Source organism: Triturus cristatus, chromosome 11, assembly GCF_964204655.1.
Source record: "Triturus cristatus chromosome 11, aTriCri1.1, whole genome shotgun sequence".
Classification (NCBI taxonomy): domain Eukaryota; kingdom Metazoa; phylum Chordata; class Amphibia; order Caudata; family Salamandridae; genus Triturus; species Triturus cristatus.
The window spans coordinates 412,938,854-412,955,500 of NC_140594.1; the positions used below are offsets into that span (position 1 = coordinate 412,938,854).

Genomic DNA, 16,647 nt, shown 5'->3' on the forward strand with positions numbered 1-16,647 from the left:
CTTAAAGGACTGGGCTACTTTCCCTTGTACCCGCTTTCCTTGTTCCAGATATTGACTTTCCTGTGGCACCACCCTGTTCCAGAAAGACCCCACTGCCAGTCCGCTGGATTTGCATCTATTCCTTCAAACTTTAAATGTGTGCCCCTTTCAATTTGGCTGTGCCACTCCAGCAGCTTCATGTGACTTCTCGCTTCTACTGGATGGCCTTCCCAGGTCTCCCGCTTGGATGTCTTCGATTCAGATACTGTAAATTCTAAAGTATTTTGAATACAACACCACAAGCCAATCACATTTTGGTCCAACAAGAGTTTTATTGTAATCTTTCCTGGAAGCGGTTCATACCGGTTTGGCATCAAGCGTATTGCCATCTCTAGGCCACTGAGCTAGTCCAGACCATAGCAAGACAGTGTGTGGTGCTTGGTATGAACACTTGGAGCCTCCACAGTATGGCCCTCGGCCAAAACAGTCTCAGCATTCATCAGCAGCTTTGGAAATGCCCACACACCCCCACACAATATCAGCAGCAACTTATTCAGACAATTCCCCTCCCTACCCCCAAAATTCCATGTATCGTCAGTGTATTCAGAAGTAGTCATGATAGCCAATGTGTTATTTACAAGCGGTTAGTCTTATTCACAAAGAGCGAAGGTGCTAGTGTTCTCGTAAGTAAGCAGTTAAGAGGGTGGCCTTTTTCTTAGCAAGTAGTCTTGCTGCCCCTGAATTCATAAGCAGTCGAGAGCTGGTATCATTCAGAAGCCATCATGGCGACCCTGCATCCAGTGTAATCCCAGGCACATTCTCAGTTAACCACACAGTGGTGTTTCTCTTCACACCACCAAACCCTCTATTGCCAGTGTATTCCACATGCAGGATTCCCTGCATCTGCGGAAAGGGCGGTGGCCCGATGGACACGTACAGCAGATCCCAGTTTCAGGCAGTCCATGCTCCCTTAAGTCTTCGTAACAAATTGTTCTCCAGAGCCCAATCTCTTCCTCGACGCGGATCATCAATCCGGGAGCCCCAAAAGCTTGGTCAAACAAAAACAGACCCAGTCTGTTTCAGAGCACTGGATCCCAGACGGGGACTCTGGGGGTCTTCACTCTGCCACTTCTGCCCTAAGCCTACATATGTTCTGGCGCTGGGCATCTACAGTAGCATTGAAGTGCCTGCCTTCCTAGCAGGTTCTGTTTTAGGGATATCCCAACAAAATGTTTAACAAAGCGTCTTTTCAGGCAAGAGCCCTGGAGGAGGTCGCCGGCGGCTCTGACGTTTCATCTGCCTGGGAGGGCAACGAGAAAAAAAAAAACAATATTAAGCTATTATGGTAGCAAAAAGCACCTACCTCCAAAAAACAGCCTATCGCACATTTACAGTTGCCTGTGAATTTCCTTGTACACCCAGAGAAATCTTGCACCCAGTTTTGGTACTGCTCTGTCCCCTGCACACCCCCCCCCCCCCCCAAACAACTTGCACAACTGGATGATACAATTGGACTCATGCAGCGGAACACACAACTTTGCAAAGGGAATCAGACACCAGTCTGCAAATGGGAACGGAAAAGTCAGTACAGCTTAGAAGAGCACTGCAAAACCACAGAAATAATCACAGGCGATGTGCAAGAAATCCCACAAAGCAGTAAAATTCCATATCAACTTGTACATTTTCTGCTAGGTTTATTCACCAGGGGAGATTACAGGGTGAGAAGAGTTTCTCTGAAATGAATCACAAGAGTGGCCACATACAAACCAGCATTACCACAGAGACATCACAATAGAACCAAAACAAACCCTGCAATCAGAATACAGACTAGCACCCTATGACCGGGCATGTCACATACCGTGGGGGCACCATGGGTAATGTATGGGGAACAAATGGATGCTGCCAAATGGAAAGATGGGTTCTAGAGATGGTGTCATCTAGAACCCGTCCAGGATTTAAGCTTTTCTCCCTCATTAATCAGAGCCAAGCTCCTCCTCCCACTTATTAGACCAAACCGCAAACTCCTGTTTTAACCCAACAACAGGGGTGTAGCCCCTCTTCAGAGGGGGACTGAAGCGCTCACCCTTTCAATTAAACCATAAACGTGCTCTTCTGTATTAAATGAGTTATGTAACATTGTTCAGGAAACTACCTACTGATATTATGAACAGGAGACTATTAGAGTCTGGCAGTGGGAGGTCTTTTTAAATTTAGACAAATTGTAATTTCATAATAAGTGATACCTTTTTTAACGTAACCAAGAACTAAGGTAAGAGTCCTTTCAAACAAGCCTTGCCAAAGCAAACGCATCTGGATCACACTGTGAAAAGCTCTGAAGAGAGTTACCTGGGGAAAGCCACCTTCAATGTGAGCTGGGCAAGTGCAGCTGTGGGAGGCGGGGGGGGGGGGGGGGGATTACAAGACTTCGATGTGGAGCACTGGTGCCGGCAGATCTGCTCTGGCTGTGTGCGCCCTGAACCATGAAATGCCCTCAGTCAATACTGGAACTGGGGGAAAAAACGTACTCAGGGGGCCCATGAATTAGGAGTTCAGATGTGGCACAAGAAAAGATGCTGGAGTCATGAAAGGCGAAGCTTGAAAAGAAGAGTCCGACAGTCGACTTCTACCTTTATTTTTTTACAAAATCTTCTAAAAAGAAATAGCAACAAGGACAAATGTGACAGAAAATCTGTTCCAGCGTAGTAAACTGGACACAAAGAGGCTATATTTTAAACTATCCTAAAGGGTTAAGACACTTGCTGCAGAGATCTTTGTGTGCCCAGCAATTTTGAGAGGACTGTAATAGCGGTTAAGATACCGCTGATGGAGTTCTGGGATAGTTCCGGGCTTTGTCCAATCACAATTCTGACGCAACATGGCATAGACAGTTAAAAGTGCATGCAACAAAGCTCACAGTGACACATTCAGATCACAGATTTAGTATTTTTTGTAGCTAGACAAGTGGACTACTGCTTTTGACATGGACATCATTTTGTTACTTCCAGTTCATAAGTGCATTCCTTTCATTATAACACAGTGACCTATTTACCAGCATCAAGGAGATGCATGAAAACTGTAAATCACGGGGCTAGATCATGGTTTCTTTCCTCAATTTAAGGAAGGGCTCCATTGGTAATAATCTTGTTAGTACAGACAACCCAAATCACTGTCTTATGTTTTAAATCCCGAGTCTGTTTTGCCTAACCATTCACTCGTATAATGTCTACAAGTATGGACGATATGCGATTCCTACTCCTTATAAACCTCATTTTAATAAGTAGTGTTTCCTGTACATTGATTTACACCCTTGTATGATATATTGTGTCTCTGTGTGTGATGTAAAGCGCTCCGACACGCTACACTGGGATGAGCAGCACTATAATATAACTAAACATAAATAAGTAGGTGCCATTTAGATCATTATTAGTGTAATTACTCGCACACAGATAAATCTTGCTCTTACAGTGCATGAACCTCTCTTACATAAGGGGGTTGAACAAAGTCAAAACCCTGCCTACAAGTAATAGTTTCGCTAAAGTAATTGTGAAGTGATAAAACTATGTGCCTCGGTTTCCTTCCTTTGCATTGGCATCTAGGTGTTAGACTCCAGATGGCTCTCAGCCAGGATGGTACTTGAACAAAAGATGAGCTGATGGCCCTTTAAATCAGGCCTTTGTTTGTACCAAGCTGAAAATAAAAATAAATAAGCCCCTTTTGCCAGCAGATTACTGCACTAAACTGAAAGTAAGTCTCAATACCAGCGTCTCAGAACTTTCTGCTGTAAGGTATTGAGACTTATGTGGTGCATTCCCCCCTTTATGATAGATAGCCAATACCTCTTGGAAGCTGAATGAGCCTCCACTTCTTCCTCCCTCCATTCTTTTGATCTGTAACTGAACTGAAAGTAGACAACGCGTGGGTGCTGCTGAGCGATGTCCCATTGTCAGAAAATGGCACCAGGACAAACTAGGTGCATTTCCCTGGATCAGCCGGATCCCAGATGTGGTCCAGAAAAAGCTGTTGGCAAAGGGATCTGGCATGATCCCCCTACTTTCCAGCACTGCTCTATGATGTTCTCCAAGGACAAAAGTGTAAACGGTAGTAACTACTATTTTCATCCAGAAGTCCTTTTATGAAATGGTCCAATTTTGGCACTAGCCTTGTAAGGGTCAAAAGTACTGTATATTAAATGTTAAAGAAGTATACTGCAACATTGTCATTTTAATATAAAATAGTTTTTATCAAGCCGTTTCATTTGCATTGATGTGATCCCTAATATACACTGTAGGAACAAGCTGAAGTCGCCTGAGTATAAGGTTGTATGCACCACTAACAAACTGGAACCTGTTCAGTGGCGTAGCAAGGTCAGGTGATACCCGGTGCGGAAAACTTCTTGTAACCCCAGGCTTGACAAATAGCAAAAATAGGTGTTTAAAACATATTTTTGCCATTTTGTCACCCCCCTCAGTGATTACATCCGGAGCGGCCCACACCCACTGGACCCCCCTTCCTACGCCACTGAACCTATTAAAAAACACCAATAGAACAGTTATGGGGCGATACAAGTCTTGCTTGAGACTCCAAGGGGTTACCCAAAGCCACTCTCATACTCCCGACGTATCCCAGAATGCACTAGGCCAAGACTAGCCCTGCCTGACTCACCTCTTGGGCATTGAGACCATACACTTCCACAGTATGGCGTAGAGGCAGAGCAGGAAGGAGATGAAAAGGGAGGCTGCGATGATTCCTGGAGATGGAAAAAACAATAAAGAGTGGTCAAGGCAGGCGCACCGTTGAGGAAATGCCATGCTCTAATATACAAGCGAACTAAGCCTTTTGAGATGTTGGTATCCCGCTGGTGCAAAGCATACCAGAGTTCTGCAACCCAAATTTGGGGGTGGGGGAACTGATTCTCAAATTATCCATGGACAGCTTTGGAAGGGCCCTTCGGCTGAAAATGAAACCAACAGGCCCAGGAGATGCTAAAGATCTGTCCAGCTAAAAGGGTACTTCTGGAATCCATGGGTGCTTCAGACACCTAGAAGCAGATCTGCAGGGAATTTGAGATACATTTCAGGTACAGAGTTCCAGACGCAAGGGCGCTGCGACAACAGACTGGTGTGACCGTCAGGCTTCTCCAACGAGTAGCTCGTGAGCTACTGGTAGCTCTCCAGGGACCTTTGAGTAGCTCTTGTGTGCATCCCAGCCTACTAAATTACTTTTGCTAGGCTGAATTAATATATTCATACCAACATTAAAAAGGGTTTCTTCAAGATAAAAATGCGTGCATTTTCAATACTCAAAAGATCCTTGGATTTTCAAAATACTGTCAAAGCGGGGTGATGAATCACGTGACGTTCAGGGGACTTATTACTAAATTACTAATAATATTGCCTCAGTTCCATGACCTTTGAAATTATAGCTGTTTTGAATTACCAATGAAAAAGGATTCTAAATTTCCAAACACTGTTTAAGTTACTGCTGGCAACCCTGCCTGATGCGCTGAGGTGATCGCTGCCGGAGGCCACTAATATCATTTTGCCTGTCTGATGTGCTCACTATTACAAGGCCAATAATATTAGTAGCTCAGGATAATTTTTATTGAACATAAGTAGCTCTTGTTACTGAAAAGGTTGGAGACCCATGAGGGTAGTGATGGCAAGTCAATTGTGTGTGTGGTAACCAGGAGATTGCACTGCTCGGCCACTGGTGCAACTGGACCACCTGTCTGAGATCTGGGGAAAGGCAGACCTGGGGGGGTCTGGGAAAAACCTAAGAGACCAATTCTGGCTTTCTGGCCAGGTGAAAGTGTCATAGCACAGTCAGGGCCCCAGGCGGGGGAGCGGGATCATGCTACACACCCAGGGGAAGGGGGGGCTAGCAAGCGTGGAGTAACATGGCAGTCATAGCAAATCGCTTGTACCCGTGCCTTCCCGCCCACCCATGTACATTAGGTTATGGGAGTGTTTGGTGGGTGTGCTTGACGTACATGCGTTAATTGTTTGTATAGTTTACGCGTTGTCGCTGTGGAGGCAAGCGAGGTATGGGGAAAGCCAGGGAGAGAAGTAAACGGAAAATTGGAGAAGTACGCAGAGGGGAGAGACTAGAAGAAAGTGGCCATTCAAGGAGGCAGGCGCGTATCACGAGCAAACATTTGGAATACTAAAATTGGATCGCAAGCGCACATGTTATTATGAACAGATGGGAGTTTGTGGTCAAAGTTTGGGACAAGTGTGGGGAGGGGGTCGTGAGAGGCTGAGGTGGAGTGTTGTACTGAAAGGAGGCTGGCATAGCGCTTAAGTGTTAGTAAGCTGTCAGGAATAACAGAATGCGTGGATTAGTTAAATAAGTTAAGGGGTCCCAGATTGCTCCCAATAAAGTGGCCTTTTGCAATCTAAGCAAAACAAAGTGGAGAGTTCATTCCTACCAGCTGGAAACGTAATTCCAATTGACTTTTACCATTATAATAAATACCCCGACAGGAATATTTGCTTAGGGAAAAATGCTGCAGTAAGAGCTGAACAAAAATGAAGCTGTACCAACAACTAGATATACAGGAGTCCCAAATATGAGCAACTCATTATTTAGCAAGGCACACGGGCCACATTACAAAATCCTCTCACCAAGAAATACAGATAATGAGCGGTGCGGTATTTGTGCGGTGTGGTATTTGTGCGGTGCGGTACTGCCCCATTATTCCAAGAGGCCGCTAGTGTCTTCATACTGCATCGTTTTCCCGTTCCAAGGTAGAATGTTTGGATTTTCCTATATTTTCCCTGCTCAAATTTCACTCCGGCCAGTGCGGCTGTGACAGAAAAACCCCGACTCACGATTCATAATCACGATACCTGCATGTTAATTTAAGTGCCTTGTACGAGCCTGAAGTAACCTCACTGTGGCACTCCAATTTATAGAACAAGCATTGGCAAAGCCAATAGGTCTGGCGTTTGCCAATGAAGGAGATTCTTTTTTTATGTTTCTGTAAAACATTTTGACAAAACTAATTTAAAATAGGAGACTGTACGAACGTACACTTGTGCATTTAATATTTTTGTAAACAAAACCGGTCAAAGATAACTACCCTTGCATGCACATAAGAGTCAATTTGGAAGTAAAGGAAGGCCCATTTTAAAACATTGTCGCCACAAGTAGTGCTCGCAGGTGTGAAGCACTGCAAACGGAGGCCGCAAGCCTGGAAGCCCTCTCTGGGAAGCTGCCTGGCTTTTGGAAAACTTTTTATATAAATTGTATTTCAAGCATTAACCTGCCCAAAAGTTCCTGGCACTGAAAGTTACTGTTTTCTCTGCATGTGAGGATACTGTGCTTGGGCAGAATACCATCACTCAAGGAGAAAAGAACCAATTGCTCAAGTTTCCTGGCCCTGTGTAAGCTGTAGTGGGCGGAATCAAAATATGAATGACAAGTGACCTGACCAGTGGCAGAAGAGGGCTGTCTGAAAACTCCTCTGGGTAAGTCTGTTTATGAAACTTTTTACCAAAAGCAAAAGGCCGTAGCCTAAAACCGCATATGACCAGATTTCCAGGATTACAGCCCTGGCAACCCCAGCATATATGCATGCGACCAGTCGCAAGCACTGCTGCGATTCAGCCTGCGATGGAGGCTTTGCACTGGTTTTGTGAACAACCAATACCAACTGAAGTCCCTTTAAAGTCCAGGAACACTCACTACCAGTTCCTAAAAATAGCCTGCCTCTTCTCACCACCCACAGCCTCAGAAGAATTGCAGACCCCAGTTGGGTGGAGCGGTGAGGAGGCATAGCTTACAAGGAGAGAAAACCTTACACTACATAAGCCTAAGAATATAGCCTTCTGCCTGGGCAAAGGCGGACCTGGAGCAGTCAAGTACCGTCCTAGACTACGATATGATCAATTTGAGGAAATTTACTCCACAATTACGCGTCTTAAGGAATTCCAAGAGATGAGTCCGCATGGCTCCAATTTCTGTTACTGATCGGAATCTCTGCACAGAACGCCTGTTATTACAAGTTAAACCTCTCGGAATGGGGAATAACTGTGTGAACCTGAATTTAGTGCACAAAATTTCACACCGAATTGCCCACTCCTCGGAGTTTTTCTTACTCTCACATTTCCAACCTGCTCAGTGAGGGTAGTAACTGTGTATGTTAGGACTCCTGCATGGAGGGGAAGACGGTGTGGAGAGTGGGCGAGTTAAGGGGACGATGTTACCTGGCAGGGAAAGCATTACATGCCCCCGCTTGCCTTGCATGAGGGTCACATGAGGGGCAGGGGGCAGGTCTGGGCAGCATTGTAGTCGATTTCATAAACTACATTACTGGCTGGAATTTCCAGCTGGAAAAAATCGAGTCTAATCTCACACTCGAAAAACCCAGGTTTTGCGAGGACACGGGCACATTGAATATTCTATGGAGTGAAATTGCACTCGTGCAACCTGTAATCAGGGCCCAAGTGCTTTAATGCATTTCCGGCTGACTCCTGGAACAGCATGTTACACTGAACAGAGAAGGCCTTCATGATGTGAGGAAACTCCCACATTTTGGCTGACTTTGACCCAACTGCCTAGGCTTTTTAGAGACAATGGCCTGGGAGAAAACCTGCAGATATTCCTACAGGCAAAGATGTTTGAAGCCTCGAACATCCTGCCATACAGACAAGATCAAAGTCTTGAACTCTGGATCCGTCGGTCGACTGCAGGAGCCAAGGCTGCCAAATGAGAACTGGAGGCGTTGCAATGACTGGCCTTGTCCTAACCTTTCCCCCTGCATTCCATCTCTAGCACAAAACACTATGGCTGAAAGCACTGTAATAAAGTTGAACTTTAAAAAACTCTTCAACAGTCTTAAATCAGAGGGTCACACTCACTTGGATTCCTCTCCCAAGCTTATGTTTTTCAGCCACCGACTTCCTCATCCCACATCTTTTGCATTTATGACAATGCCGCTGCATATTTTTTAAAATTCATCTGCTTCTGTACCCCGACTTGTAAAGGGTCTCAAACTCGTTCTTAGTACTCTAAAAATAACCCGCATCTAGACACAAAAGGGGTGTAAACGTGGGGTGACAACGCCAACTACACCCGTATCCTGGGGTCGGCAAGCCACAGCAAGATACATTATAAAGATATTAAGAGTATCATTCTGCTCTTTGTGGCTTACTATGAGCGAATGAATCCCACAAAATCCTCCCAGGTCATCGCCAATCACTTTTGATGACAATCAAAATCATTATTATGGTCGACACCCTAACAGACATGCTCGGTCTGGACTCAATTGGTAATCAATTTAGCTGTAGGACTGACTCACTGGCACATTCGGCTTGAATTCAATTACTTTAGTCGTTCTATGTATGTACACACACACACACACGCACTTTGTTCCAAGTGATCACACCATGAAGAACAACTTACTGAGCACTTTTCTTTTTTGCCTATGAAACATTAGTCCAGGTAGGTTGGTCTCTTGAGTGACATGAACGGTCTTAAGTCTAAAATATTTGCTGTGTGTGAATGAGGCCAATGTGAACAGCCATTATGTATATACACATAATTACCTAAGCCAACCCTTTGAGTTTGACCTCCTTCCCAAAAATACAGGCTCAACTTCGCTTCTCGACCTACAACCCGTCTCAGGTTTAGTCTGCCCCCTCTTTTCCTTACCACAGGCACGGCTACCCACGCTGTCCTGTCATTTCACTATCCAGGGCTCTGCCTTTAAGCAGCCCGATTGCCCTCGTCACAGGCTAAAAGAACCCTGTGCAACCTGGAACAGTTGTCATCACAAAGCTCAGCCAGTCCACCTCCCTCTTCAACCCCTCCCCCCCCCCCCACACCTCTCCCACCTCTCCACATGTACGAATTCTCCTTACCGGGCACAATTCCACTCGGTGGGGTCGGATATGACGTGTTCATATTGGTGCTGACTGCAGTGGTGACAAAAGAGACCTTGTGCCCTGCAACGTGAAAGGAGGAGGGGACATTGTCAGAGGTCTGCATGAGAGACATGCAAGCCAAAGGCTCCCATCTCCAAAAATAAGCAAATACACATCACACGTCAAAACATATGCCTTCACGTTTGTCCCTCCTAAGATCTGACATGAAATACACTTCCACAACAACGCTCCTTCATACATTACCAGGTAGTGCCCAATGACACCGTAGGTCAGTTTCTGAAACGCCCCCCACTTCCCAATTCAGTAAATGAGAGGGTGGGGGGGGCGAAATTGGAACTGGCCATGTCTCCGGTGGTGTCAATTGTGTTTGACGGGACTTGCACCAGCTCATCAAGATTCCGCACCCGGTCCTCGAACAGTTATCCTCAGTACAACAAAATAAACCGTTCTTTTCAACAAGTCCAGCATCTCTAACAAGACGCGTTCCAGAAGGTTCCTTTGGTTGAATGTCTGCTTAGGCTTTGAAACCAACTGCAACATCATTATCCAGATGCCTCTTTGTGAACACTCACTCTTGCCACTCAATCCAGTGATAGTTTATCCCGGGGACGTCCTCAGTGGGTGCTGCATAAAGGAGACTGGGAGGTGTGTGACCCCCCCCCCTTCTCTTTCTGGCTTCCAGGGAGGCAGACCTACCACAGAAGCTATGGGGCCACTCAAGAGTATCCCAGGAGCCCAGTCACTGGTTTGTAGCGTCAAGGGTGAGCTGGGTCACCAGGGGGTTCCACTGCCAGAGCTTCCTTGGAACACAAGTGCTCAAAATACCAGGTCTACCAGGACTCGGGTTCAAAGGCCTAGGCTCTGCAGGAGGACCCAGGGTACAGCAAAATACAGTAAAAAAGCAAATTTGCCAGACATTATCCACGTAACTAGAGATGGGTATTTAATTACTACAACAATATTATTCGGTGTCCATAAACCAAAAAGGTCAAATCTATATCTAATTGCATAAAACCCTTAAAAAGTTATCAAAATAGTATATTTTCGTCTGTCTTGCTTCCTTTTCTCCCTCACAAGCCCTGGTTTTTAGGTCTCGCCTGACCCAGCGCATGCGGTGGTCTGGCGAGACATTTTGCGAGGGCTCCAAAAAGGGCTACCAGGCCAGCCTAGAGCCACAGTGCATGTGCGCGGGCCTCGCGCTTTACCGCGATTACTTTCGCAGCCGCTTTGATGTTCTCAGTTAGGTTTCAATAGATTGCAGCAGTAAAAACAAGCATTGGCTTAGCCAATAGGTCTCGCTTGTGGGACCTTATAAGTGTTCAATTGTGCAAACTGTTGCATGGCTAAACACTTATACGGTCCCAAAGGCGAGACCTATTGGCTATGCCAATGCTTGTTCTTCTTTCAGCGCTTCAGGAGGCCTTAGGGCAGCATGATCCGGGTGCTCTACAACTGCGGTAACACCAGAGAGTGGTAAAGTCTTAGCTGTCACCATACTCATTCCCCTCCGGCACAGGTCAGGCAAGAAGATGGTACTTAACTGCAAGCGTGACTGATTTCTGCATCACTTCTTGCCTGAGTCCAGCTGTAAGAAAGCAGCAACACAACTGGAAACTCCCTCCAAGCCTGGCACATCACACCGAATGCTTGTCACACAAGCCACGGTATAAACCCACACTCATGACTGTGCAGAACTGATGGCGTTACTGGATCACCCAAAAAGCACTTCAGGACATTGATAATAGTATAAAACGTACTATGGATGCTCCAATAAATGACTATTTCGATATACGATTAATCAATTTAACACGGGTCAAATCTGCACCAAGGAAACCATAGGAAAAAATATATATACTCCGAGGCCATAGTAACACGCCTACAACTCCAAATAACAGCTACCCAGAACACCTTCAGGGTACCAGGGACATTGGCAGCAACAGCAGTTCAATGTTGTGATGCTTTCACATTTAAAATATGGGCCAATTATTAGTCCAAAAAGCAAAAATACATACTTCTAGATGTCAGATTCAGTAGAAGACATCAGCATTCCAAGGAAACATTTCATTTGTATTTCTACAGGTTCCATGCGCAGAAAACATGGTGCGAAGCGGTGGTGATCGGAGTGCAGAGAAGGAGGTGCAAAATATTGCCATATATAGAAGGTAAGGCAACTGACAGCATTATGCTTAGTTTAGGAGGTTGGGACTAGACCTGGGCGGTGAACACCACTCAGTTTGCGAAGTTTTCTGCACTCCGCGGAGCGCAGAAAACTCCGCTTCGCTTAGTGCAACGGAGTTTTTTGCCCTGCTCGCGCTCGCAAACAGTAAGTTCGTGAGCGCGAGCTGCTGCTCGAGTAGAATTTTTATCCGAGTGGCAGGAAGACCAGCGCGAACAGAAGTTCGCACTATACTCCGCCACTTGCGGAACTTCGCGGAGGTTTTTTGTAACTTTGCAAAACTCTGTGAACTACGCCCAGGCCTGGTTGAGACACATTCAATATAATAATCCCAATGGGTCTAATCTACACACAGTGGCCTTAGTATAAAATATAGTCAATGAACAAATCCCACACTACCCCTGCAGGGAGAAACAAAACCTGGGCGAATAAACTCTGGATTTAAATTCGAAAAGAGCTAAAACGTAAAGAAAGACACTTCCCTATTTAAAGTGTACATGTACACACACAAACACACACACGTTTAAACAAATAAATATTCATTACCAAGAAAGAAAAAAAAACAGCTGACATCGTCCAGGCATAAGAAGTTAAACTGGAAATATTACTTTTCCTGGAGGCAAGTTAATTTATACCTTAGAGGCCTTTTCTTGGGATCCAGTAGCAGTCAGTGGTTACACAACGAATACTCAGGTGTCAGAAAAGGGCTTACAGGTAGGCAAAACAGGTCATGGAACAATGATGCACAAAAGAAATATAACGTGCTGGCATCAGCTGATGCAAAGAGGGAACCACAACATTTTGCAATGTTAAAGGTCTAGGCTACTATAAAAACAAACAACACGGGGCATATGGCCAATGTAAGCCAAAGGGTGAACCGGTTATCGTTGGTAAAGTCTACAGTTCTTTGTAAACACTGAAGTAACATTCCTAACTAAACAAAGTATCAGTCGTTGAGACGGAGGTGTCAGACAGGGAGGCATGTCTGCCCCCGGCCCGAGGTCTCAATGGTAACTGTGCCAAGTTGGATAACGGTGCATTTGAAAATTGCAGGAGAGTTGTGAGCAACATGGTTTGTCCCACAGCACGAAAACAGGACCCAGGGCCCTATTCATGTCCAAGGTGTTATGTCAGGCATCAGTCCTATAAGGGTCTCCACTTCGACAAACAGAGCTAGCTTGGGTGCAGAGAGCCATAGTTCAGAAGCGAGGTCAGTTATGCACCAATCTGGTCTAAAAGTCTTTGTGGGCAATACCTCCTACACAGGCATGTCCCAGGGATACCCAATTTAAGGGTCTCTATCCTTAAGAGCACTAGTTTCTGTTAAAACCTTTGGATGGATGGCCACCCACAGCACCAATTAAGCAGTCCAAACGGAATGTGTGTTCTGCATTTCCGTTAGACAATGTGCCTAGGGTCATTAATCAGAAGGAACAAACAAAAACACATATTTCGGCAAAACCGCCACTCCGGCTTTTCATTTAACATTGTGTCCCAGAGAGCCCCCAAGCATGTCCCAGATGCCATAGGCTGCAGCGGGAGTGTGGAAAATGGACGTAGTTTTTAGATGGCAACAATAAAACAAGCATTAGCCAAGCCAATAGGTTAGGCCTTAGCAAGCCTGAGCAATGTGTATTGCTTTAATGTATTTTATTGCAAGAGTACACCACAAAATAGAAAGAAAACAGGAAGCCAACGAAATGAGTGTGACATATGCTTGCAATAAAATTTAAATAAAAAGTAAAATATTCACTGGAGGTGGAAATTTTTCTAGTGATTTTTTTTTGTATTTTTTTTATAACCGACCTTTCATTTGTACAATTCATTTTATTATTATTATCATCATCTGGGAAGGAAACAAGAATAAAGCCCCACCTAACTAAGCACTCATGTTGCAGGCAGCCACAATGTTACTTACACTTTATAAAGTAGCCGGAAAATATCGCCCGCTATTCCTCCTAAATTTGGACTATAACATTTTGGCAAAGGTCCTATCAAACAGATTGTCCCAACTGATGGAATTTATAATCTCCGCGGCCCAATCTGGTTTTGTGCCCCATCGCTCCAACTCCCTTAATCTCTGTACACTGTTCTCGGTCATTCATAGGATTAACCCCGATACACCAACTGCTGCTATATTATTAGACACAGAGAAGGCATTTGACTCCTTGGAATGGCCATTTTTTGTCTCCATAATGCGCCGCATGGGAATGCCCATGGGCTTTGTCGCCACAACGACTCTGCTGTACTCTAAACCTACCGCCCGTTTGCGCTTAAATGGCACACTTTCCACTCCTTTTCAGCTTATGCGTGGTACGAGGCAGGGTTGCCCTCTTTCCCCATTGTTGTTTATCTTGGCGATGGACCCACTCGTTAGGCACTTGCAGGAGAAGCATTTACACAGAGGGCTGCAATTCAACACTGGCCCACTTTTGATATCGCTCTACGGGGACGATACAATACTTTATGTCAGACATCCAAAAAATAACCTACACGAATTGATCAGAGAAATTATTAGATTTGGCCGTTTCTCTGGCTTGGGCATTAACTGGCACAAATCAGTCATATTCCCATTGACGAGCAGTACGACATCCTGGGCTCTTGAGTTCCCCCTAGAATGGTGCACCGACTCAGTGAGGTATTTAGGCATACATATACACCTAGACGCAACCCAAATATTGAGCCTCAATTATGGGCGAGCGATAGATACATTAACCACTCAAATAGAGAAATGGCTCCGACTCCTCCTATCACTGACTGGACGTGTGGCCATAATAAAGATGATCGTTCTTCCCAAATTTCTCTATTTCAATAATATACCGATACCATTCAACAACAAATTTTTTGACACACTCAATTCCTTCCTTAGCTGCTTGGTGTGGGGTGGGGGGCAGGCACGGGTTCGCTGGGCTGTCCTTACATTACCATATATAAGAGGGGGTTATGGTGTTCCAGACTTCCAGCTCTACTATTTAGCAGCACAAAGCAGCTATGCCTTCGCCTGGTATCACCCTGATGCCAGGATTCCCTATTTGAAGCCAGAATCAGACCTTGCGACGCTCCTCCCGACAGGATTACCCTAGAGATCCGCAGGACATTCAAACCGTCTCCACCACGTGCTGCGCGTGGCATAAATTGTGCCTGATTACTGGCACAGAGAGGCTATATTCCTCTGCCCTCCCTATCGTGAATCCAAGTTTACTCCCCATAACGGACGAAAGATTGGTACAGCGCAGGCTGACGCGGTTTGCTTTGACGAAGTTGGGCGACCTATATCCGGACGGCCACATTTTCTCCCCCTCAGAAAACACACGACTTACTCCTAGTAGCGTTATGGACAAATTTGTTATGAGCCGTATTCGTTCCGCACTTCGAGCCACTTTTTTCGGAAGTTCGCACTCGAGCCAGCTTCATTTTCCCCACTGACGCTGATCATAGACAGCGCGGATAGCTCGCATTTGATCTCCAAACTTTATAAGGCATGTGCCCTACTGGAGCCTGTACGAGACGACAACATTTGTAGTGCATGGGAGAAAGACGCAGGTTTGCGTCGCTTGGCCTATTATTAGCCAAGAGGGAAGTGGCTCTATACTGGGGGTGTAAGGCTTCCCCATCTGTTCAGGGTTGGTTGCGCAGTCTTGCCTATTGCAATGCAAACAGTGAACTTTATGCGAGTTAGATGCCTAGCACATCCCGCCCCAAAGATATCTGGGGGGCCTACATGTCCTATGTTGAGACGCTCAGGCAGAAGTCGGATTCCTCTCTAGAACGTGGCATAACCCCCGATGGGGTAAGGTGAACACATATTTGCACTGCTTGGATTTTTATGTATGCAAATCATTACATAACACAATTACATGTGGATTTTGGAGAGAGGTAGCGCTATGTTGAGGCTTCCTGGTTATTGCAAAATGATTGGGATTGGACAGAGGGACCCTTACATACTGTACGTTTATTATTGCAAATGATTATTTTTCTATGTTAACTGGTTGGATATACTTGTGCAAAGAATAAAACATAATCTCAGTATGTTGTGACATTTGATGACCACGGAAGGTGTACGAATATGCAACTAATTCTTTTGTACGATGTACATGGAAAATAAAGTAAAAAAACATTTTTTTTTAAAAATAACTATTTAATGCAGCACCTGAAGTGCAGGCAAATAAATTGCAGGCATTTAAATTTAATATAAATAAAACATAGCACATTTTCAATCAGATATGTAACAGAAAAAAAGGGCACTATTTGTGAACAGCATGCACCAGCTTTGTGCAGCCACTCAAAGTAAAGGGAGACAACAGGTAAAGTGGGCTGACCCATTGCCCAAGCTGTATGCGATGGTGGGCGGAAGCAAACTACAAATGACAATTTAGCAGACAAATGGATGAAGCCATCTGATCAAAAACCTATAATGTATTTTTTTTATAACACACTGGCAACACAGCTAAAGCAACCTTATAAGTCAATACCTAAAAAAATAAAAAATACACAAACCATATGTTTTGTCATAAACATTTCCTAAAAGGGGTAAAAGTTTCAAAAAATGTTAAGGTGTGGTTAGGTAATAGAGTCCAGGGTTGTCCAAGGGTTAAGTTAGGAACT

The 16,647-nt window shown here is 45.0% G+C and overlaps 1 protein-coding gene across 3 annotated transcripts in view; it reads right to left on the reverse strand.

The window, feature by feature from the left end:
- Positions 1 to 286: 286 nt before the first annotated feature.
- The window catches only part of LOC146784338 (uncharacterized), a 62,091-nt gene continuing 45,730 nt past the window's right edge, over positions 287 to 16,647 (reverse strand). For all 3 annotated transcript variants that reach the window (XM_085636101.1, XM_085636102.1, XM_085636103.1), the window contains exons 3-5: positions 9,843 to 9,926; positions 4,642 to 4,726; positions 287 to 1,279 (exon numbers count right to left, since the gene is read on the reverse strand). In XM_085636101.1, the coding sequence (XP_085492227.1) occupies positions 1,213 to 1,279; positions 4,642 to 4,726; positions 9,843 to 9,926 (236 nt within the window). In that variant the 3' untranslated portion in view covers positions 287 to 1,212. The remainder of the gene's footprint in view (positions 1,280 to 4,641; positions 4,727 to 9,842; positions 9,927 to 16,647) is intronic.